Source organism: Chelon labrosus (genome assembly GCF_963514085.1).
Source record: "Chelon labrosus genome assembly, chromosome: 13".
In the NCBI taxonomy this organism is placed as follows: domain Eukaryota; kingdom Metazoa; phylum Chordata; class Actinopteri; order Mugiliformes; family Mugilidae; genus Chelon; species Chelon labrosus.
The window spans coordinates 19202464-19227589 of NC_140346.1; the positions used below are offsets into that span (position 1 = coordinate 19202464).

The 25126-nt window shown below is 47.1% G+C and overlaps 1 protein-coding gene across 1 annotated transcript; it reads left to right on the top strand.

Moving 5' to 3' along the window:
- The first annotated feature begins 259 nt into the window (after positions 1–259).
- Positions 260–24927, top strand: LOC311498061 (rho guanine nucleotide exchange factor 26-like). Its single transcript, XM_084558500.1, has 15 exons — positions 260–429; positions 894–2412; positions 2970–3021; positions 3110–3252; positions 5418–5474; positions 5720–5880; positions 8480–8632; positions 8756–8885; positions 9417–9491; positions 9683–9772; positions 11211–11365; positions 16361–16570; positions 22493–22563; positions 22780–22884; positions 23204–24927. The coding sequence occupies exons 2-15, from the start codon at positions 982–984 to the stop codon at positions 23344–23346; spliced, it is 2976 nt and encodes a 991-aa protein (XP_084414626.1). The 5' UTR covers positions 260–429; positions 894–981; the 3' UTR covers positions 23347–24927.
- Positions 24928–25126: the final 199 nt, after the last annotated feature.

Here is a 25126-nt window from a genome sequence, read left to right on the forward strand (position 1 = left end):
TTATACAAGTGAATAACTTTGTTTTAATGTCAGATGTGGTATTTGTTGTCACCAAAATGTCACCTGAAATCCACCGGATTTAAGTTCCTGTGAACTTGGGAGTGTTTTCGTCTCTCTACCTCTCCCTCTCCCTCTCCCTCCCCTTCTCTCTCTCTCCCTCTGCCCAGCTTCTCTCTGTCACTCCCTCCCCTCCTCTCCGCTCTGGAGTGGTAGAAACTCCTCTGCGCACTCAGCGCCGCTTCAGACGCGTCCTCCGCTGCGCGCACGAGTTTCCAGTCGATCAGTAACTCCGAGCTCCGCTTCCACAAACACTTGGTTTCGATACAATGCTGGGGGATCGCCAGTTGTCGCCATTCCTCCCAGAGAGGGTTGTTTTCCAGACGGCGCAGGTACAATGATCGCATTCCGCAGCGGATCGACCGATTAGGGGTAAGTTTGTATCCAAGAATTAACCTGCTGAGAACTTTCTTCTACCCGTTAATCAGAAAACCTTATGTTTATTTACAGATTTTTTATTTATTTTTTTGTAGCGAAGCACACAAACAGAACCAACTTGAGTTGAGATACAAAGAGATAAAAAAATAAATAAACTTGGTCTCTCTGTTGCTCTGTGCCATTGTTTCCTTTAAAATTACAGTAATTGCGCTCAGCTAACAATATCTTGCCTGCTTTGTGCTTGTAATTGGGGCATTTCACCGCAGTGAACATATACAAAAGAACCCTCAGCTGTCTTCTCTGGCTTCCCTTCAGTTCACCACCAGTTTCCCTGGTGGGTGTTTCTTAAAGTTTAGTTGCCAGCGTCTATATTGGATCCTTGTTAATGAGTAAACTGAGGGAATTTGGACAGGGCATCGAGATACTGACTGTCTTTCCTCTCTTTTGTTTATCTTTAGGGGTGAGATAAGTTCTCTCAGGGCCTGCAGTGTTTCCCCTGTGACCTGCGGTTTTGGACACAGATAGTGAAGAAGATTCAATAAAGCCATGGATATTGGTAATGATGTAGATTTGTCCAACAACAACATCATGCCTTTGTGGAGACGACGCACGGACAACAGCAAAAGCTCCCAGGAGTTGGGCAAATCCAAACCGCGACCCCTGAGCTATCACTTAAATGGGGTCTCGACCACGGACTTTCCTGTGGAGGACAGCAAAGGCTCCTTCACCTTGAGCCAGCCTTCTGAGAGGCTGTTGGTCGCGCCCTCGCGGGCTGACACAAACACCGTGGTGCTAAAGCACATCCTGAACAAGCCCTCAAAGAAGTCCCGAGTTGTTCGAAGCATCAGCATCGGGCAGTTCTCCAACGGACGCTTCGCTCTGTCCAAGTTTAGATCTGATGATAACAGATCCGCTTCGCTGGACAATAGGGTGTGTAATGGAGACAGGATAAAAGCGACTAATGGAGAGACGGTGTGGCCTGAAAAGCATTTCGAGGATCCCCAGACACGCATGTCCAGTCAGTCCAGTTTGAACTCACAGAGAGACCAGATTTCTTTTGGGACGGATTCACCTTCTCCTGAAGCTTTTCCTCCTAACTCTTCCTCTCCTGTTCAGTCTCCGCATACACCTAACAACAACCACTATGAACTCTCCTCCCTTTCTTCAACGTCCAGCTCCTCTCCTCCAAGCCGTCGTACCCTCACTCCCTCCCACAGCTCCACCTCCAGCATCCCCTCGCTCTCTTCCTTGACCTCCTCAGACCCCCCGACCCCGCGCTCCCCATCGCCGGTGGACAGGGGGCAGGTACCACTCCGACAGTCTCAGCCACCCTCGCCTGCATCCTCACAGGACCCCAGACATGCCTCTTCGTCTTCCTCCATGTCCACCTCACCCTCGCCGTCACTTTCCCCATCTGCCTCTCCTTCTCATTCCATTGTTCTCAGCACCCACAGCCCCGCTGCCATGAAAGTGGGCACCCAGCAGCTTATTCCCAAGGGCTTAGCGTCTGATATTCGGCTGTGCAAGGCACCTCCCGCTGGAACGCAAAGCCAAGGCTTGGCAGGACTGCTGGGCTTGGATCAGTCAAAGAGGGCGTTGAAAACCCTCAGCATGGTGGAAACAGGGGCCTACTTTTCTACAGGAGGGGGCCGCGGCGAGGGGGCAGACGGGGAAAGTGAGAGCCCGGGGACACTAAGGAGAGGCTTGAGGAGTACGTCCTATAGGAGGGCAGTTGTGAGCGGAGTAGGCATGGAGACGCCATCGTCAGATCTCAAGGCTCAACTGTTGGGCCGGCCCGTCGTCAAAGGATCAGAAATTGACGGTCCGGCTTCACCGGTTAGCCCAACAGGTTCTGGCACTGCTAGCCCTAGAACTGCCAAGCCTAAGAGCCCCGGGACACCCAAAACGGCCAGCCCCAGGATTTCAAAGCCTGCAAGCCCTGGAACGGAAAAGCCTAAACTCAATGGGAAACACAAGGTGGGTAAAACTGTTTGTCCAAAACAGGTACTGGTTGGTTGGGAAGAAAAGCTTTAAATTCACTGCTTTTTCGTGAGACACTCATTTAAAAGGAAGGGATATATTAATTTGGCTCTACCGAACCAGTTTTAAAATTGCAATTGCAAAACTCTGCAGTTAACAGTGCATTTCATTTTTACCAGGATTATATATGATCATTCCCAAAGCCGTGGATTTCCAGTATTAGCGGGCTGAAAGTCCAAATTGTTAAATTACGACACAGGCAGAGTATTGTGGAGCAAACTTAGCAGCAGCAACAGGACTTAGGACGAGGCCTTACAAGGAAACAATCAATGCGCTTGTTTAAAGACAATGACGTAATGTGACACTGCGCCCTCACTTGCACGCTTAAATACACAGTGGATCTGTAATTAGACGGGGGTCAATGAGGGAGGTCTTCAGAGAGGGCGCAAGCGGGTCACGGACAGGTGGCAGAGGTGCACGAGTGGATTTCATTTAAAGTCTGTGTGTGCCTTTCAGAGTTTGCCACTGCACTGATGCTCTGTTTTGTTTTTCAGAGTCCAGATAAGAAGAGACTTTTGACCAGTCAGCGGACCTTTGACAGCGAAGGTGAGAAACCGCCATCTGTTCTGCCCCACTCTTTCGCAGACTGTTCCTTTTTTTTTTCACAATATCTGTCAAACAAAATGTGTTTCAGAGGAGGAGCTGTACCAGAACTACCAGGAGAAGGCCTTGCATAACGATTCGGACGAGGACGCCGATGCCAGACGACCCAAACCCGATGCCGGCATCGTGGTGCAGTACCGACCCATACGTACCTCCTGGAGCCAGCTCAGCGTGGTTAGACACAATAACACTCACGCAGACATACATAGAGTCGTGCTTGCTTACATTCTTCCTCTCGTAGCTTCCTTCTTACTCTCTACATCCTGAGCGAAGACAGAAAGCTGAGTGTTGCGGCTGCTGTGCAGTCTTGGAATGCCAGTGCTCTGAAGAATGCTGTCATATCCAGTTTGGCCACAGTCCGTACCCATCCTCCCACCACTTCTGCTCTCCTCTGGCCCGCGCTCTGTTTATCATGGAGTACAGGAGCAGTTCTTCTAGGACTCGGGCAGGCTGGGAGGCAGACGCTCAGCCAGACCCACAGGAAGTCTTGGGAGCGCTGCCGGGCTTAATGCCAAAGTGTTGGCAAACTCTGCGTACTCGTCATACTGCAAATATGCTTAAAATGTTGCCGCTAGGGAGACATGTGGTAGCTGTGCATTACATAATATAGTTAAGGAGTGGAACTGAAGGACGGAGGAATATATTGGACGGGACTCGGCTAATTTAGTTTTCTACTAAGGCATTGCCATCTGTTTGTTTACTTGTTGAGCACTGGAAAGTGTTCGGGAGCAAAACCAGGTCACGGCAGAGGTTGAGGCAGTTAGGACTGGTTCAGAAATTGTTGTTTATACACACAGAGAGACTCTAATTAATGGGGAATTAGATTGAAACTGGAGAAGACGATCAGGAATGTCTTTCTGTCAGCAAGACAGAGAGGTGAACTGAGCACAGTCAGGCCATACCAGGCCTCTTCTAAAATAAGCCTCCTTTTCCATCACATCTGCCTTACAGCTGTGGATTTGTTTGTGTCCATCTGTGCAAATGTGTTCGGCCAGACGGCACATGATGTAACGCCGAGGAATCGATAGCCACCCTTTCAGACTTTGAAGTAAACGCTGACATGATTTTGTCGTTGTCGTGGTGTGGCAGGAAATTTCCAGCGAGGCCTAGAACCAGATGCACAAGTTGTCCTCATGCGCCTTATCAGCACGTCTCCTGGCACGCAGCTCCTCCCTCCTTCTTTGCGGGCACCTTGTTATTCACGGCTGGATGGAACATCGCATCCCAGAAATGTAACATTTCCTCGGAACTGACTCCGAGCACTTTTGAGCCACCTCCTCTCGTCACGCGGAGGTTGTGTTCGGCGTGAAACGAGGAAACAAATTCAAGCCACAAAGAAAAACTGATGATACCCAATTGATTATGTTCGAGGCACACCCTGTGAAAGTGCGAAACAGGGTCAAGTTCAGTTTGCACGGCAGACTGCGTTGTTGCTAGCGCACTAAAACCTTTCAAGTACATAGCAACAGAAGCCTTTGGAAGGTAGATTTGACAGAAGAGAAAGTAAGAGTAACACTTACAACCGTGCATGTGAAAGGAATCAAACCAGAGACCTGCAAGCGATGTTTGATCCGCCGCAACTTTGTTTGCTCTCAGTGTTTGCAGTAGAGTGTGGTGTAGATACCCCTGCAGAAGTGATACTGCCTGACCGGCGGTGGTATCACTTCCTCGTCACTTTATACCTGAGCAGAAAGAGAAACTAGTGGACGCGAGGAATAAAGACTGCTTGTCTGAGGCGGTACAGCGGAATTGTGGACTTGCCCAAGGTCGTATTGGTTGCGCTGTATTTGGTGAAACATGAGAAGCAGGAGAACGCATGCTTTCGACTCAGCTGGCCTTACATTCAGTCGAAGAAAGCCACAGCCTGATTAATTCAACAGCCCTCCACACCCGGCCCATTCCAAAACATCGCTTTGTTTCAGTCTTATTTAAATATCTGTGGACCGAAACCTGCCAGCCACATGCTTTTCTGCCAAATTGCACTTTGAAAGCGAGCGTAAGAATCGCCTGTACCTACGGCGTTTTTGTGGCCACAACAAATTTCCCCCTTCCCTCCCCTCGCCCTGTGCCTCTTTATTCGGCGGGGATGTTTCTTTTCCCGTTTCTACATCAACTTCATCGGCTCCCCATTCACTGTGGTATGCAAAGTGCGTCCTCCTTTGTGTGTGGGGGCAACAGCCAGACAAAAAAAAAAACACAGGGGCAGCCCTCACCCCTGCTATAAATGCAAAGAGGGGAGGGAAAAAAAGACCTCGTCAAACAAGTGTGACTCTGTATTCTCTGTATTCCCTGTGTTTAAAGTCTTTTATGACTTTTTTTTTTTTGTCTTTTCTTTGTAGGTAAAGAAAAGTGGCCTGTCTGACCAGATGACTCAAGAGGAACGCAAAAGACAAGAGGTAGGAACCATATTTTACTCTTGCATCATGGGCTATTATTGCAATGCGAAGGAGGGAGGACACAAACCCAAGTCTAATTCATGAGTAATGTTGTGTTCAGAGACATTCCAAATATAATGGAAGCTGACTGGTACGCCACTTGTTAATGATGGGCGCTTTTAGTAAATCAACACCAAGGCGGGGGAAAGTAAACATTCAAAATGTTTTTTCTTTCGCGTGACTTCCCCGTTGCGTTCCCTTCCCAGGCCATTTTTGAGCTGATCTCGTCGGAGCACTCGTACCTCCACAGCCTGGAGATCCTCATCCGCATGTTCAAGAACTCCACGGAGCTCAGCGAGGCCATGACCAAGACCGAGCGCCACCACCTCTTCTCCAACATCGCAGACGTCTGCGAGGCCAGCCAAAAGTAAGTTCTGCCTTGTCGTTTGCTTTATAATTGTCAGGGGGGGGGATTAGTTGCGTTGGTTGCTGCTTATTGTTTGCGGGCATCGCTCGGCGTGTCAGCGTGTGCGGTTTATGAGTAATGAGCTGGATAAGTGTGTGTCTCATTTGAATGTAATCGAGTGAATCCAAACGTTCCACGCGAGGTGTGTCTCTGAATATTTTTCCACGGTATGCCTGTACCAGTCACTCAGCGATTCTTGCATTGTAGTCAGAGCCGTTCTCAGCGTGGAAGGGATTGTCTTCGGGCAGTGCTGGGAACTTGTGTGTGTGTGTGGTCACATGTTGACAGACAGAAAACAGAGTCTGGGAAGAAGTGAGTGACACAACAAAGAACGAAAGGCGTGATTCTGGTTGTCAAGCCAACACGAACACTGAAGTGTTGTATCGCTCCCATGTACATTCTGCATTACCTTCAAGCACGCAAGCACAGACTGGGTGTTTCTTTTTTTAACAGGTGAAAGGTTCAATTTTCCAAATTTGCTTCTATGAGCCTCCCGAGTTTACCCGTCAGTCATGATTTTTACAGTGCGCTGTGTAATGACATTCCTGGCCAGGGTAGCCGTGAACTTCTAAAGGATCCTATAAACTGATGGAACAGCTCGTGCATTAGAGGCCCCTGAAAGCTGAGCCTGATGAAATCTGTGCTGCCTCAGCTACTACTGCCCTAGACCTGACTGCAAATGATTGACAGGGGGGAATTTTTTTGCCCCAAGTGTTCTTTCTGTAAAGTGACATCATTTCCCCAGGTGCTTTTCCATGAGATCAGAGTTCCTTCTGATAATGGGCTCGTAATTCAGTTTTATTAATATCGTCAGATCAAAGCAGTCCATTGTTCTTCTTTGCTTACAATGGAGAAAGTCCAAAAGTCGTTCTTTAGGGGCTGTGCGCTTCACTTAACCCTTAGTTTAGCCCAAATTTTGTTCAAGACCTACAGTATTTGAACCCTGTCGAACACAACTGGGACATTCAAAAGCATTGTCAAATCAAAACCAGTGACTGTTTTGAATATCTTGACACTGGGCCTTAATTTTAAAGTCTCAGCCGTAATCCAAGGGCTCCCAGCAAAGCGTGGGTTAATAAATCTTTAGGCATGAAATGAGGTTAAGCTTTCCTTTCCCTGTTGCCGAGGGTGTTAGTTCCCCCGGGACTGAAAGTGCGAGTGCGTAAAGTGTTTTTAAGACCATTTACCGACTTTATTTGGTGAAAATGTGTGCACACGTGTAGAGCGTTCGGCGCCTTTCTCGCGCTGCTGTGTTTGTGACATTTGCTCAAGGGTTTCCATGGGACAAAAAAATCATTTATTAAGTACACCGTCTACAAATATAACTGATTTGTCTGTTATCTGGAAAGATATCCTGTTTCATCCTGTTTTTAGACATGCTGTAGCCCATCTCACTCCCCTTTCCCATTCCTATGCAAAGGCCACACAGGAAAACTGTACCCTCCCCACTCATATGCACTGACAAGTCCTAAGACACAACATGGCTGGAAGCGCTAGTTAAACAAGGTGTTTTTACTAGGAACAGGTTCTGTGAGTTCTTGTATTAGTCTGTGTGCAATAGTTAGAGGAAATGTGAATACTTCATGTGCAGGTGTGCCTCTTATTGTAATTCATGTGGAGATGACGTTGACTCCATGCACTAAATCATACTTACGGTTTCTCTTCCGAGGCGCGCCGTGACAGGGTGCAGATCCCTGAAGGCTGATAAATGTTTTATTCCTCAGGACGTGCCAGTAGAGCTCTTTCACTTTCATTTATAATTCTTGGTCAGTGACCTACTTTTGTGTTTTTTCCTTCCCCCCCCCCCCATCACCCTGATTGATCTCCCCTACCTTGACCCCTTTCCTCATGACAGCATGCCATCGTTAAGGTCAATAGGTTTTGCCTCAGGAGGTAGTGCAGACAGAATTTGTGCAGCCTTGACCTGTTAATGTGTTGTGTTTTTTTTTTTGTTATCTAGTATGTCATGCCTTCATTAGAAAGGGTATAGTTCACAGTGCTGGGTCAAGCATGGACACAAGGCTACATGGTCACAACAGACATCGTTTCCTATAGATAGTCAAAGCTCCTTAGTGTGTGTGTTTGTGTAGAGTAGGTAGGGATGTGACTATGTAGGGGCTCCATAGGTCTTTTGTGGATGAGCTCAAACCTGTTCCAGCCGGTCAAGGTCAGCGTCCTGTGTCCGTGCAACAGTTTCCTGTTTGTCACCTTGGTCCGCTCATGCATAACACTCCTCCTCTTGAAGTTGGACCCGTGGCGTGCCGTTAAACTGGCCATCTGGTGGTGCTCAGGAAGAGGAAAAGCCTCTGTGTTATGTTTAATGGTAGGCTACGTCTATTTTAAGTGGCGGGGGGAGTTCCTCTTTTGTGATCGGGTTTTCAGAAGCGAAGTGTTGGCCGCGCTTCCCGCCTTCCTGACTTTGTATCCGTCGTTGTATCCTATATTTCCCCGAGTGGGGCATGACTCATGGTTTGATGCTCCTCGCTCCAGCTGTTGCCTTGCATGGTGTGCTGTAAATCCCTTGTCATAATATTCCTTCATCGCCGGCCTCTGTGTTTAGGTTCTTCAAGGACCTGGAGGACAGACACCATGAGAATATAGTGATCGACAACATCAGCGACATCGTTTCCAGGCACGCTCAGGCCAGCTTTGACCCTTACATCACATATTGCTCCAATGAGGTCTACCAGCAGAGGACCCTGCAGAGGCTGGTGTGAGTGGCCGAGCAAACGCACGCTATTAGATGTTCTTATCGTGTCATGGATGTGATCCAACATGCTTCCTCCAGCTCACTTCTGCCTCTCGCACCGTATTCTGCCTCCTTCCTCCCGTGCAGGTCCAAGAATCCAGCTTTCAAGGAGGTGCTGACTAGGATAGAGGGCCACCCTGACTGCAGGAACCTCCCCATGATCTCTTTCCTCATCCTGCCCATGCAGAGGATCACTCGCCTACCCCTCCTCATGGATGTGAGTGAACTAAATACGTTCAGTAGCCGTGGAGTTGGAACACTTTGTCTCTTATGCAACAGTTTGTTTATTCATACTGCCCTAACTAAGTCTACGCAGGGTGTGTTCTAACCTCAAGAATGTTTGTATGACCTTACGTCATTCCTTAATAATCTTCACTGATTTAACTCCTCTTCCCCCCTTCTAGTGTTTTTTTTCATCATATTTGCTTTCATGTTTCCTTTTATTCCATCTCCACTGCTGCGCCTCCCTCTCTTCCTCCTCCCTTCTTCTCCCTTTATCCCCCATCTCGCCTGCCTTCCGTCAGTGTCCCTCTCTTGGGACTCTGGGGGTTTATGCTCGTACACTCGGAGGCTTCTGGATCCTGAGAAAGTTTGGTTTCAGTTCATTTATTCCCACAGCTTCGATACTTTACCCTCTGCTGCTGATAGAGTGCGGTGTACACGAGTGCAACGACATGTCGTGGGTTGCTGTGCTTGAATCCGTGTACATCTAACATGTGCGTGCTGTGCTGTGCCTCTGTGTTTGCAGACAATTTGCCAGAAGACGCCTAAAGACTCGGCACAGTATGAAGAGTGCAAGAAAGCTTTACAGGCGGTCAGCAAGGTCAGTGGCCGTTTGAATGTTTGCAACATGTACATTTAAACACTGGAGTTTATGACTTTGGACAATGTCCAGTTCTTTTAATCTCATAATTATGAGTCAGCAAATTTCCAGCATATCTATACCCATGCTCTTAGCATAAATGTGTACAGTACGTTGTGATTAATTGATACATTGTGACTGTGTGTGCCCAGGTTGTAAGAAAGTGTAATGAAGGCGCTCGCACCATGGAGAGGACAGAAATGATGTACACCATCAACTCTCAGCTGGAGTTCAAGATCAAGGTATGGTGAAATATGCTTCTTGCCAAATGTCTGATGAGAAGATTGAGGCTACTCTCTACATGTGTCCTTTCACTAACGAAGATCACGACGTAATCGATGCAAGAAGGTTTGTTAGTAGATATGACCCGATGGTTGAAAGAGGTTGAAGGGAAGGGAAGAGAGGGGTTGAATGTATAGAAGGGATGATGGTTTTCAGATGTGGAGGAACCTAGGGAGTGAGGCTATAGGGTGAGGGGGGGGACGTCTCATGGAGCTTCGGCTTCTTGTCCCCCCGGTTCCTTTAATGAAAGATGGAAGAGAAAGTGAAGGAATCAGTGTTATCTTTGAAGGTAAGTGCAGGAAGTAGAGTGATATGATATAACTACTTGTCCTCTGGAGGGTCATGGGGGGGACTGGAGCCTATCCCAGCTGTCATTGGGCACGAGGCAGGGTGCACCCTATCGCAGGACTAACACAGAGAGACAGACAAGCACACTCACACCTACAGCCAATTTAGAATCACCAGTTAGCATAACAAGCATGTCTTTGGACACGGGTGGGAGGAAGCCAAGTACCCGGAGAGAACCCACGCAGAACATGCAAACTCCACACAGAAGGGCTCCAGTCGGCCGCGTGGATTCGAACCCATGAACCTGTAGTTTTGCAATGGATCTTTGGCTCGAGAATTTCCATTTCTGCGCTGGCATGCTGCATCGTTCTGTAATTGCGCTTGATGCACAACAGAGATAAAACGTCGGAGTGGATGGTATGTAGGAGCCAGATGGTGTGCATCACCGCAGCGTGTAGTCACATTTTTGGGAAGGTGCATGTGAGGCTACAGCGTAGACTACTGCATACCTACGGAGTAGATCTAGCGCAGCAGAAGCAGAAATCTACCTTTTTTTTGAGTCACTGTGCTATCCATAAATAGTCAGACCAGCTGGCAATATGGAAACATCAAGTGGATTTTGCAGATTTCTGCGTAGAACTATGGTCTTTATATCAAGCTAAGCTAAATGTCTATTAGCTATAGCTTCAGATAACTTATGTGTTGCTCTTCTCTTCATCTTACTCCCAGCAAAGAAGCAAAGGGGATTCCTTAAAGCTGTTTTTTTTTTTTTTTTTTTTTTTTAATTTCCTTGTATTACATCTGTGAAACCTGTAGTTATGCAGCCCTGCGCTGACATGTGCACACATGCAGACACCAGTCACAGTTGGCGACCATCTACATATACAATGCACACAGGGCTTGGCAGGTTCAAGTGTGGGGAAAAAGCTGTTTGGGATTCACATATGCGGCATATTCTCTTTCTGCATAGCCAGCTGTTCACACGTGCTCTTCTGCAAACCGTGATTTAGCATTGCCTGACAGCCACCACCCAGCGTTGCAGACATTTTTGCATTCGGTTCGGTTTCTCCTCTCCCGCTCATCGTGGTTATCTCTCTTTTCCTCCCCCAGCCTTTCCCCCTGGTCTCATCCTCCAGGTGGATGGTAAAGCGAGGGGAGCTGACCGCATTTACGGAGGATAATGGCATCTTCCTCAAGCGGACGTCGCGGCAGCAGGTCTACTTCTTCTTGTTCAACGACGTCCTCATCGTCACCAGGAAGAAGAGGTGAGTTCAGGCTGGGTGACAGAAAACGCTCGGGCTGTGCATGCAGCCAGATCCGGCTGACGTGAGTGAGACACAACTCACCTGTTGTAACTTGTTGAAGGTGAAAACGTAACCATGATCCTCTGGTTTTCTGTGTGTGAGTTTGTGAATCACAGGAGGCCTAGAGCTCTCGGGGACTTAATTTTGTCTTCTTCACCCCTGTGTTTGAACTTGTCCTGGGAAATACGCCTGTCCGACAGGTATTTTTGCCCGTGCTGTAAATAAAGCGAAACTTAAACGCAGGAAAGACAAAACAACTGCTTCAGTCACAGTGAGGAGTCTATCAGGAGCGCTGAGGGGGAATTTTTTAAAAGGTTAGGAGAGATCGATATCTCTTTACAATCGTTAATGCTGTAACAGTTCTTGGTGGGTGTGTTTATTGAGCTGAACAGGTGTAGTCATCTGAACCTGCGGCGACTTGGCACTCTGCGAATACGAGATTGTTGTTTGTGAATAGTGGTAGTGGTTTCAACATGCCCCGCTGCCATGAATCACCTGAAGCTAGTAAGACCTGCTCATTGTCAGCCCTGTCAGCGAGTCTGCTTTCCTCATCCCCCGTTTCCTCCAGTTTTAAGCAAAAAAAAAAAAAAAAAAAAAAAAAAAAAGCATCAAACGAGCCATAAAGAGGACTTCCTTGAAAAGATGTGGTTTTCGTTTGCGTGTGTGGCTGCATTCGTGTCTGTTTTTGCCCGAAAAAAAAAATAAAAAATCCTTCCCGTCCATCTCCCCGTCTGTGTCTGGAACTGATTGTCCCGCCACTTGCAGAATTCCAACGAATCATTACAAAAAAAAGGAAAAAGAAAGAGAACATTCCATGTGATATTTTTCTGGGAATCTGACCTGGCACCGCAGACTCCAGCAGTGTGTGGTGTCAGGCCTGGTGTTTGGAAGTCGGATTTGGGAAGTCGGATTTGGGGAAAAGGGAGTGCTCCGGAATTGGAGCGTATGTGTGTGTGTTTTTGAGTCTGCGTGCAGGACGCTTTAACGGGAGAAGCTGTTATAATATTGGTTTGTGCTGTGGGGAGGGCCGAAGCCCCGCCGTGGCACGCTACTACTCTGCACTCCCATTTGCAGTTATCAAAACAATAACACAGCAGTTGCACAAGGCCCGGCCAGGCACCGCCGCGTCGCAAAGTGTCCTGGACGTAATGGTATAACGGCTCCCTCTCTTCCATTATGTCTTGGACCGCGCGGGCGGCTCCCAAACAGCTACACCGAGATGCAATAACGCTGCGAGCCTGAACCCTCTCGGCTTATTCTCATCTCGTTCTCACAAGCTTCCATTTCTAGGAGTACTATCAAAACCAGAAGGGAGGGGTGAAAAGGTTAAAGCCACAGCACTTACACAGTAGAGAGAAAAAAAAACGTACCTTTGACCTTCTCATGCCTGTTTCATATTATTCCAAAATGAATATCTCCAGCTTTTTTTTTTTTTAGTGTTGCTAAACAGGACATTTGAAGACTTTTATTTCACCGTTGGGAAAACTGCTCGGGAAGCTGGAATGGACATTTATTTCTCTCTTTTCCTGAGCTCTATTAAACCACGGGCCACTTGATTAGCTGAGAAAATAATCATCGGCGCAGTCCAAAGCGGTTAAAGCTCGCTGCGATCGTTTAGGAGCTAGGAATATGTATCGATGCTCGAAAGATCGAAACCTCGGACTGTGTGAGTTTATATAGTCGGGATTGTTTTGTGCGGTGCCACCTCATTAAGTAACTCCTCAGACTGGATCCATTCTTGGACTGTCTGTTGGAAACCCACCCTGTGTCAGACAGGGGTACTGTCACGCACCAGGAAAGTGTTGATCGGCTGCACTCTGGCTCGCAGGAACACTTATATAACGCACCAGCTGGCTCCTCTCTCATCCTCACTTCCCCCCCCCTTTTTCCTGTGTGAGCGCCGGGCATCATCTAAACATTCATTATTGTTGAGGTTTTCATCTTTCTCCCCCTTTTGCTTTTTTCTCAGTTTTTTTTCCCCGTTCTTTTCAGTTGTCGTGACCTTTTTTTCTCTCTCTTTCCGTCTTTCTTTTTATTTTTTTTTTCGCCTATCCTACAATCACAGACTGGAAGTATGTGAGTGCCTGCCTCTTGTCTCTGATCCCATCACTTTCTGCTCTGTTTCTTCGACTCTGCCAAGTTTCAACACTTAGCATTAAACACCGGGCTCCCATCTCGACGTCTCTTTGAGGATTCGCCTCGGTCGCGATAACGCGCAGTGGGTGCCAGCTATCTCGGCCATCTCTGTCAGCGCGGTGATTTTCATACCCGCAAACACGTTCGCTCCTGCCAAAGCTCCCGCTGCGTGGGGTTTCCGCTTCGGATTAGCTCAGGCTTTATTGCCCCTCTTCCACGTTTCATCACCGGATACCACAGCTATTTCCTACCTTCATTCCTCCGCTGTTTAGCAATAGTCGGTCGATCCGCTCACCCGCACACGGGAGAAAACTCACCCCGCAAACATGTGTCCCCACCCATCCCGTTCCTCTGTGTCATGTAAATGGCATTCCAGGCATTTTACCTGTAGGGCTGCTGTTTGATGCAAAGGAGGCAGCGGTCAGCCGACTAGAGTCACACCTTTCCTGTCCTCACATCGAACATTAGGAATTAATTAGTCAGTAAATTACCTAATCTCACAGTAATGCTTCTAAAAAAAATATGTAAAATAACAGTTAATCTCACAGGATATTACTTTCCCAATTTAGGTGGAAGTCAAACATAGGAGCTGACATGCGGGGTGGCTATATTAATGGTATTAATTCCTATTTTAAGAGACCAAATGGAATGAAAACCTCTTAAATATCCATTAAAACGGTTCAAGACAGCTAACTTTTCGGGCTTTTAAACCGGCCTGACAACACACCTGAAGCTCACTAGTTAACATGTTATACGCCGATCGGGCATAACATTATGACCACCTTCCTAATACTGTGTAGGTCTCTCCTGAGGGCGTCCTGTGGTGTCTGGGAACAGAATGTTGTTAGTGGGGTCCTATGGGTTGAGGGCATTAGCCTCTGTGGACCATCCCACAAATACTTGATCAGTTTGGGATCTAGTGAGTTTTGAGATCAGGTCAACACCTTGTGCTGTTCTTCAAGAGTTGTTCCTAAGCCATTTTTGTGTGTCCGTGTCAGGCTGCATCCTGCTGGGGATGGCTGCTGCACCACATCCACACGGATAAACGCCAGGTCCAAAAGTTTCCCAGCAGAACACTGAATTGTCACATGATGGCCAATGTTATTAACTTCTCCTGTCAGTGGTTTTAATGTTATGCTTGATCGGTGTGTCGTGTTTGCTTAGGGGTGTCCAAAAAACAAACAATAGACAATTTGTGGTTTTCCACTAGAGCCGTGGTAGTTTTGCTAAGCTAGACTAACTGGTTTCTGGCTTCACAGCTTCATGCTGTAGCGCTGAAGGAAAGCAGAACTGTTCCTTTGGCCTGTGGTAACAGTTACACTTAACTGTTATTGCATTTTCTATCTCCTCCAGGCCGTGCTCGCTTTTCCTATTCACTTCCCTTGTTTGTTTTCCTTTTCTAAGTCTTAATTGCTTGTGGGCATCACATTCTGACCTCATGGTTTGGTGGGCAATAAGAGGCTCATGGGTAACAGTTGAACCTTGTTGAGAGCCTCCCATGCATGACTGGACCCTCCCACCAGTCGTGACCCCGGGGTCCAGAGTGTGTAAGAGAAAGAGAGACAGTAAGACGTGGACGGATACACTGTTCCCGTGCCACCTTCGCCCCTGCTGTGTGTGTGTGTGTGTACAGCATGGATCCGTGCTCTAACGCACATGCTGGCCTTATAATAAGCCGGTCGCTGTTCAGTAGCTTATTAGCTTGAACTGCTGTGTCAGTCTCAGGTTGATAAAACACATGAGAGCTGGTGCTCAAGCTCCTGTTCCCGAGAGCGCTATGAAAACACACACACACACGCGTTATCTGCAGGTTAGCGGTACCATTTTTCGCAATCAGCTCCAGATGTTTCTGCCGCGTACTGCCAGGAACTGGGTCATGTCACGCTCATGGGAACTGTAGGCACGCGGTACAGAAACCAGGGGGTAGCTGATTTATTGCAAGGATATGTAGAAAGCTGCATGTTTGGACTCTAGACTGGCACAGAATCTGAGACATAATGTCACATTTGATTACCTGCGCACTCTACATAGGAGCTGAGGACCAGGAAACTACTTCAGGAACATTCGGAAAAATTAAAATAAGGATAAAACTTCTATGAAATTATAGTAATATTTGGAAAAAAAGTGCACAATGGAAGCATCTAGTTCATGTCTGAATACCAAATATTCAAGATTCAAGAAGTTTATTGTCAGATACACAGGAAAGGTTACGCTGAGCAATGAAATTCTTACTTTAAAGTGGCAGCATAGAGGATTTTAATGTCAATAGTGGATCTTCCATCTTCGGAAAGGTACGTCTTTGGTGACTTTTCCACTCAAAACCACCAGCCGCTAGTCACAGGCAACTCGTTTTTTTGTTACAAGGTTAAAAACACACACCTGCAGTTACCACTTATTGCCACAGGGGTCAGCAAAGAGAACAATACTGAAATCTTTTTCCTCTTTCTGAGGAATAGTGTTTCTGAGTGACTTTGACTGTCAAATTCAGTTCCCCTCAGTTTTTCCACTGAAGTCTGCGTACCTAGGCATGATGCAGAGGACTGTACGACTCTGTTTGCGCATGTGACGCATTGTGTACACCGAATTTTCATGTGGCTTTTGTTAATGGATGAACAAGGGAAAGGGAATCTCATTATCTCGCAGCTTCCGTCCTAAAGCCGAAGAAAAGGACACGCAGATGAAGATCTCCATCAGCAAAACCTCAGTCGCAACGCTAAACATATCCGTCCAGATCTCGGCTGAATGAAGGCCGCTGAAAGACGAGCAGCTCTCTTGAATACATAAGCATTTCTATCTGTCTTGTCTTTGTCTCTTTGGCAGCGAGGAGAGCTACACGGTGATTGACTACGCTCTGAGGGATCAGATCTGGGTGGGTCCCAGTCAGCCCGAGGACCTCACCCTGTCGCCCGTCAGAAGCACCGCCGGCATGCTGAGCTCCCGGCAACCTGGCGCCAACCACCTCTTCCGGCTGAATTTCCGTAGCAACCACTCCGGGGGAAAGGTGCACATGATCCTCGGGACGGAGCTGCTGTGAGTGCTGTTGTATTTGCAACCTTTGTCCGTCTTAATTGCGCTGTCGTTGTTGTTTGACTTGCATTTCGGTTACAGATTCATGAGGCAATGGTGACTAATTTTTGCACCTGACATGACGTTAATACTGCATGTTTTTACATACACAGATCCGGCATAACATTATGACCATGTTTTAATGTCTTCATATTCTGTGAGAGAGAAAAAAAAAACTCACTCTACGTCAGATTTCTCTTCTCTTCTATTTCCTTTATGTGCTCCATGCCTTTTACCTTGAAGTAAGAAAATCCTTCCCCCATCTACAGCTCTTATTTCCGAGTCTTTTTGCGCCATTACAAGTCACAGGGATATTTTGTTACGTCTATTCTCAAGCCCAAGCCCCGCTGTTGTTGTTCATGTGACCTAGGAAATGAAGTCTAGTCCTCCGTTATACAGTTGACAGCAAAATGGCTCGTTGTACCAGATAGTGGTTTTGTTGACCTTCTTCTAGTCCGGGCATCTGTTCTAAGGAGTTTTTTTTTAAAGTCTGCTGGCTGTAGCTGAAATTAGTTTCACGTGCGGCGTAAACGATTACTCACGCGTCAGACCTGCACAGTCATCTGGGCAGCTACGGCGCGCTCGCTAAAGTTCATCTCTCGTTTTGCCTCCATAACTCTTCGTACGGCAAACAGAGCGAAAAGCGAGAGTGTTCATATTATATAACCAGAGCAAACAAAAAGGGGATCTGCCCTATATTTGGCTTCATACAGGGGTTTGTTTGTTCTAGCCAGTGTTGGGATTTGCATTGCAGACGCGCGCGCACGCACACTAAGGCGCACGCGCGCGCGCTTGGGTTTTAACTGTAATCATTTGCTGTGGTTTCAGGGCTTTGTTAAGGAGTGTTTTCATATGCACGGGGCCTGTTCCGCTTCATTCCTGCGTACTTAGAGAACCTTCCTCTAAATGCTCAGCGCCGAGGCTTGCGGTTTTCCGTTGTAGGCAGTGTTTTGTGTACATGGACATATCCACCGTGCACAATGCTGCCTTATAAAGTCTTATTTAAAGCCTTTTTCTAGTGTTTTTCTTAGGTTAGCCAAATTTCTCCAGAGTGTCGTCTTTGCCACTGCAGGTGTTGAGACTGAGTCCATAAACCTTTCAATTTCACTTCATGAAACAGTCGCAGATGAAAACATTGGAAGGGCTTCAGTCGATGATAATTAAACAGAAGCCTTGCAGCAACGCGCCAACCTCATTACAGCGGCTCGGTGCACGTACGGTTGCGTAAGGGACGAACTGGAAAAGCTGGTCGGTTAATCGATATGCAGGAAATTAATGTGCAGCCGTTGTAATAATATATATATATGATAATTAAAATGGATTAATAGTTTTGAGCTATCTGGAAAAATGCCCAAACTCCCATCTTATCAAATGTGCTGCATATAAGAACCCATGATATAATTATATATTCGTGCTACTTCAGTCAGTTGTTCGTGCATTTTACAAATGAAGACGTTATTGGCGTAATAGTTTACGATATAAGTAATTGTTAAGCCTTTCCGACAAGCGTGTCAAAGTGTGACTACGTAAAGTTGATCCGGTTATCTTTGATTATTTGTAATTAATGCTAATAAATCCTACTTTTAAACTGTTAAAACGTCACACTTTTCCACAGTACGTGTCACCTGCCGCTACTGAAAGCTAAAAGCTAGCTTGCTTTCTTGCTGCATAGCATCAAAACCTTTTAATGATCTCTTCAGCGGGAAGATATTAGCAGCTAATAACCATATAAACACGTGATCCCCTCATTTCCCTCTGGCTGGTATAAATACTTTCTTTGTGTGCGTGTTTGCCCTACGTGGAATCAGAACTGGTCTGTGGTTGACACAACTTTATTTAGAGGGCCGACTCTCATAAAAGAGACTGTTGAGCGCCTCGGTGGTTGTAAGGTTTGAAATCAGTGACGGCGGTCCGTGTTGGGCATCTCCTTCAATTGAGTTAATTCAATGTTGTCCATAAAGTCGGGGAAATTAATCCGCTTCTGTCTCTAATCATTCCTTCTGAAGACATTTGGGGCTTTCAGTTTAATTCAATTTGATGCTTTGAGGCATGAAATCTGCTGGAAATACAAGAATGAGACGGATGTTTTGGGTAAACGTAGTTCAGTCTGGTTGAAGAGATATTGTCCGTATAAACGCAGCCGGTGTTAAATGTGGCCGTTGTTGGTCTGCGTAGGAGGCAATTAGTGACTCACTGCAATCTGTTGCCCGCTGAGCCTTTCGATGGTACCCATGTGGACATGATGTGGACGCCTTGTCCAACTGGCTCCTCTGTAAAGTGTGAGTAGTCGTGGAAAGCCCCTAGACTCCGTCCTTTGATGGCATGCGTTTGGGGCCCTCGGCTGAGTGGTGATGTGAGAGTGTGTGGAGGTCTCTGCACTCCACTCACTGTAGGACTGAATGAACCGAGGGCAGTGAAGGGGGGGGGTGCCCTGGCAACTGTCTCGTTGTTACAGTGGTTACTAGGCATTGTTTAAGCGCTGCTTAGCAACAGCCCATTGCTAAGTGCGCCGTTTCCCACGGCTACCCCTCCCCCGACCTGCTAATACACCTCCCCACCTCCCTGCCCCCGTCCCTCCTCGCCGGCCCGTGTCTCATCTTTTAGACAGCAGCCAGCGTCTGCGCTTTTGTTTTTGATGACCACAGAATAACTTCCTCTTCCTCCGTCCATTCATCCCGATTTAGTGATCTAACCCGACGTGACACATGGAAGTGCTGTTACATTAGACGGTCCGTCTAGGAGCTTGAATGAAGCGGAGCGGACGAGAAAGCATCGTTTGCTAAATCTGGATCTGCGTTGTAGATAAAACTACTTTCAGATTTTTTTCTTTTTTATGATCTATTAAATCACATGTTCGCCCCGTTTTGATCTTCAAATGCTGCGCTGTCAGCTAGAGTGTCAACCTATTATTATTATTTCCATTGCTGGTGGATCTGTTGGTTATTTGTTTTCCAATAAATTCATTATTTAATCACAAAGAAATGTTCAGTTTAAGCCGTTACAGTTTGACAAATCAGAAAACCAGCAGAAAATCATATTTTTTTGATTGATTAATCTAATATTTTATCCCTACTAACGTTAAAAAGAAGAAAATCATTTCAGATATTGACTTTTTTACTCATTAAATGACAATTATTCAATTTCCTGTTTCTGTCTGACCAATCAGTTAAGTGTTTAAGTCGTGCAGTTAGTTAAACAGGAAATGGGTGTCATTTGTTGTATTACATCTCTGTTTAATTCAGTTGTATTGTTTTTGCCTACAACAAAACAGTCTCGTTATTTCAAGATGGTACGACTTGCTAAAAATAACTAGGTGTCGAGGTAGTCGAGGTGGCGTAGGAGGGAATGCTTCTGATTTGGATAGGACGGGGCGGTCAGCTGATTTGCCCTTGCTGTCACAGTCAGAAGTCACAAAAATGCAACCCAGTGCATGATGCCTTTGTTAATGAGTGTTAGACCAGTGACATGCATGACTGTGCTTGGAAAATAACTTTCATCCGCTAGAGAAAAACATACTTGCCTATATCGGTCACTTCACCGCTGAATTTAAGTGCAGCTCGAGCTGCAGTGTGAAATTCCGCACATTCAGACCAAAGGCGTGTCTACGTTTTATAGTTTTTTTTTAGAAAATAAATCTCAGAATTTGCCTTTTTTTTTTCTCATATTTGAGACGCTCAGTGTTTCTGCTTTCAACTCTGTGTACCTGGTGGCCTTTTTGATGATCTGACCCGGTGTATTACTGCGCAAGGAATAGGAAAGGCACTTATAGCAGAGTGATCTTCGACCTTAGCCGTGATGTAATATGCTAGGAATCCTCACAGACAGCTGGTTTGGAGATGGCACAAGGCCCTCTGTGTGGCCGCCCCCCGCTTTTGGCATTGTTTATGGACCTCCTCTTCCCCGTCTGGGTCCATCTCCCTTTACTTTTTCTGTGTATCCTTTTGTTTGGCGTGCTCATGTTAGCGTGCCTCCCCCGTGACCTTGACGCCGTGTCCAGTCCGGAGTCGGTGAATGGTGCCTCTCTATTAGCGGAACAGAGCCGCTACAGAAGTCTGCAGCAAAAACAGGCAGATACGCAGCTACGACACAAAGCGGCACGCATTATGTAACGGCCGCCGACCAAGCCGAAGGGAGTCTGCGCTTCTGGTGCACACTTACTCATTGTTGATGGTTTTTCTTACACTGTCTGGTCTCGTTTTAGTGATAATGTAAAATTTGTTGATGGGACTTTCCCGCTCTGGGTAGAGATGTTTTTGTCTGGGAAGTAGGGACTGTTCCCAAATAGCATTCAGGGAGGAGTAAACAGATTTGCCAGGAAAGGGTCAGGAGATGAAACTGAAATCAGATGAAAACCAGTTTCAGGGGAAGGTAGAAAGAAGCTGTTGTCGCTCTTTATCAGGTTGCGTGAAAGAGGTCTGAGGAGAGCTGATAGTAGAACGCCTGACAATGGATTTATGACTCTTGGCGTTCTCTCGCTCTTCAATATGAGTGGTTGAAGGCAGAGGGAGCTTTACTACCACGAATAGGCCGACCCTGCGTAGGCCTGCAGTCATCCAGAGTTGAGGAGGGCAACTATCTGCCGTTTGCAAAAAAAATAAAAAAAAATTCACATACCTGCACGTAAACACACTCCCTCGCAATCTTTCGGCGCATGCCTCCCAGTCGGCGGCGCATCTCACATACTGTGTTGTGCGTGCGCGTGGTTCTCGGCTAGCGCTGTGCATCCGTGAAGTATTTCAGCTGTTTAAGTTTGAGGAGGGTACCTGTCGCGATTGCGCGCATGCACTGTATCCGCGACTGTCGGCGTGCGTGTCCAGCTGTCAAGAGCAACAACCAACAGCTGTCTTTCCCACAGAGCTCAGATGCTTAGAGGAACCTGAGGAACTTGCACATTTAGTACAGAAAAGGAACAGGGAACATTGTTTTTCTTATGAATTTACTTGAATGTCCTCCATCTCATGTAAAAAAAAATATTTCCCACCTGGATTATGGGACAAAGTTCAACCTTTGGATTATTATTTAAATCCAAAGGTTGCACTTTACTGGCACTAATATTGCACTGTGGACAGAGATTGATGTGTCATGGTTATAAAAGTTTACAGTGATTTCATATCCAGTATTTTACAACCTTTCGCGTCCTAGAAAGGATCAAAACAGCTTTTGCACAATGGGAACACATTAACGAGGTCTGAGTCACGGGATCTGCCTGTTGAGATTAATTTGGGGGGGCCCCTTTCGACGGCGGGGGGGCAGCGCAACTGCTGCTCCTCGGTCCGTGATTGTGCGCGACGCAGGCCGACAGAGCTGAGTCACAGAGAGAGGCGACTTCTGGGTGATTTCCTGAACCCCCTTCGCCCCCCCCTTCCTCTCTAAATCCTTCAGAGCAGGTGAAATGAGAGATAGCGGTTTCGTGGAATCTGACCCCTGCAACCCCACCTCCTTTTTGTTTCTCATGAAACCTACACAAGAGAGAGGGGGAAAGCAAAAAGCAGGTCTGTTCCCTCCCGAGAATCGGCCTTTGTGCTCGCCCCTCTCGGTTCTCCCGGTCTGAGAGCACACCTCTGTTCCCTCTGCGACGGGGGACAGAGAAGAGGGGCGGGAATGCAAAAAAACTCGCTGGGCAACAAAATTATCTACTTACCCCATTAGAGTGTAAGGTTGTGTGCATGCAAGCCGGGAGTATATTCAGGCGTTGTCCCTGATACGCGACAAAGTCCGAGGGCCTGGCAATCTCAGAACCATCATAAGTGTCTTTTGTAACTGCGTGTCAGAAAACAGCAGTGTTTACCACACCTGCATTACAAAGTCAAAAGAATTGCTCAAACTTGAGTTCAAGCTGTCAAGTTTGGCGCGTTGTGACGTTAACATTCACTGTTGTGCTTTTAGGAACGAGCGCGCCCGGTGGATCAGTGCTCTGGGCCAGAGCGTCAACAACAAGAAGAGTCAGGACAGAACTAGTAAGTTGGCGCTAATGGCAATTCACCTGTAAGAAAAAGCTCCCTGATCTCTCAATTTAGCCTATGGCACCACCTTGTGGTTATTTGTAGGAACTACTATTTTTATATATTTTTTTAAATCACACTACAACAATTGCTTTTCTTAATTAAAGCGATATCCTGATCAGGCCGGTGTAACTCATCTTAAGTGATGCACGTGTCTCTGTGTTCGTCCAGACGTCATGCAGGTGGAGGTGATCAGAACTTACACAGCCAAGCAGCCGGATGAGTTGTCTCTGCAGGTGGCTGATGTGGTGCTGGTGTCGCAGTCTGTAGAGGACGGTACGTTATGTCTTACATCTTATTCTCCCGTTTTTTCTTCATTCTCCACATTTTCCGCCGTCACGTTTCACTGGCTTCCTTCCGTCTCGCACTTTCATACACTCTTCTTCCCTGCTACCTACCTTTCTCACATAATGGACCCGTTCTCTGTATGCGGTTTAAAGTCTACCTTGAAGCCAAAGGTCATTGCCTTTGCCGGTGACCATAGCAACTGATTTTCCCGATTTAAGAGCCGCCCGCATTAAAAAAGGACGGCAATGGCGTGAAAGCGACACACACAACGCATTCTTTTGGTTTTCATGCAAATTTCTCCTCACAGGTTGGTACGAAGGCGAGCGACTGCGCGACGGCGAGAGGGGGTGGTTCCTGACGGAGTGCGCCGAGCCCATCACGTGCCAGGCCACGATTGAACGCAACATGCAGAGGATGGACCGCCTGCAAGGACTGGAGACTAACGTGTGACGGGACGAGATGAGCCGGTGACCGCAGAAGGCTTTTTTTTTTTTTTTTTTTCTTCTTCTTCTTCTTCGTCGTGATGATGTTCAGTAGCAGCGTCGGCGACCCGTCTTCAGGGACTTGACGGACCGCGATGCGAGCTGCGCGCCTTCTGGATGTTTTCAGCGGGGTATAAACACAATCCGGCTGAATGTCGAGACGTACCGTCCGAGTTTCAAAGAACAAGACAGTCGAGAACAAACGCAGCGGAGGAGCAGAGATTCCCTTAATTACAACGCTCCCTGTGTGGGTGGCACGGTTTGACAGTGGGCTCTGTCACATTGATTCATTCCCTGGCTGGTTAGAAAACTTCACACCCACAGCCAAAGTCACCGCTTTCAACGCCCGGCTGCATGTTGGTGTGAAATTTGTATATTTTTTTTTTTCTTTAAGCATATTCTTTGCGACCGATGTGCGAAGTAATAAGCGAGCGCGGTCCCGCTGTAGGAGGCAAAGTAGACCGAACAGTGTGAAACCGACGGCAGCTCTGCTAATGAGCCTCAGGCCGTGTTGATCAGGAGCTTTGCCAGTAACAATGTAACTATGAAGATGTTGATTGTGAAAGTGATAATAAGGCACGAGGGTGGGGCTGTCGGCGTCTTCGCGTAGAAACCACTGTGAATGTTTCAGCTGCACCCGCGCGACACGATTCGAGCCGGAGGTGTCCAGCAGAGGAAAAAACAAAAAACGTGACTGGTGCTCGTCTGAAGCTCGAGGCACTTTTTAAACGGTCGTAACTAATTGGACAACGTGGGAGGTTTGATGTCGCGCGTCATGCGGCGGGTTCGGGAGAAGCACCCGTTCTCTACCTTTGCTGTTCGTCACCAGTTAATGTCACCGTCATGAATCAGACCCCGCATTTGTGTCACGGATGCCGCTATTCTCTCCATCCACTCAGCGATTTGGACGGCCTGAAATATCGCACGCACTCGATGCCAGACAGACAGCCAGCCCACCCGCCAGCCAGCCAACCAGAGGTGCGCGCATATAAATAATTCCTCTTGAGATTTATATATCTGTGATGTTTTAGAAGCTTGCTGAAATGAATTTGCGTTGCGCTGATGATGACGATGACTGCGAGGCCGGAAGAGACGAGCCGCCCCGCCCCGGCCCTCTGCTTTTAATGTGATTGTCCGGCGTGAGTCATCTTTTTTTTACTGTTGCCCAAGCTAAAGGAAACGAATGGCCGGGTCAGAGCGTGATGGCGACACCATCTATCAAGCCTAAATGCTGTGGGTCCAGCCCAAACGACGACGGTTGAGCTGCACAAAGTGAGCATCCGGACTCGAGAGAGAGAGAACGGCTTTGCGTCTGCACTCAGGGAAAAGTAGCTATTTGATACCACGCCACTTAAGCACGAGCCGATCGTGTTTCACTTCCTCTCCTTGTAACTATTGTAAATCATCTCAGTTTGTGTAAATATGTAAAACAGCCTGAACTGTAACGTGTACGTTTTTTTTTCGTAAATACAGATTTATATTGAAGAAGCTTGCCGTTTCACCCTTTATATATTTGAATCACCTGATAATAAAAATAAAAGCTGAACCGCTTGGAGCCTCGTCTTGTTTTCTGAACGATCAGAGAATGATTCCTCTTTTACTCCTTTGGGATAATAAATTAGCCGCGCGCCGACACACGCATAAATCCTCTGGTCATCGGCGCTTTCTTTTTTCAGGTATTTATGAGGCAACAGCTGTTAAATCAGGGGTATGCAAGAGCAAATGTTAAGTAGTTGATGTCTCAAAGC

What these genes read in the sequence shown, in the direction of transcription:
- LOC311498061 (XM_084558500.1), top strand. Translation starts at nt 982, where the DNA reads ATGGATATTGGTAATGATGTAGATTTGTCCAACAACAACATCATGCCT. An exon ending in GTCTGCGAGGCCAGCCAAAA is followed by an intron (nt 5,881 to 8,479) that starts GTAAGTTCTGCC and finishes CTCTGTGTTTAG; the next exon opens with GTTCTTCAAGGACCTGGAGG. An exon ending in AGCTGGAGTTCAAGATCAAG is followed by an intron (nt 9,773 to 11,210) that starts GTATGGTGAAAT and finishes TTCCTCCCCCAG; the next exon opens with CCTTTCCCCCTGGTCTCATC.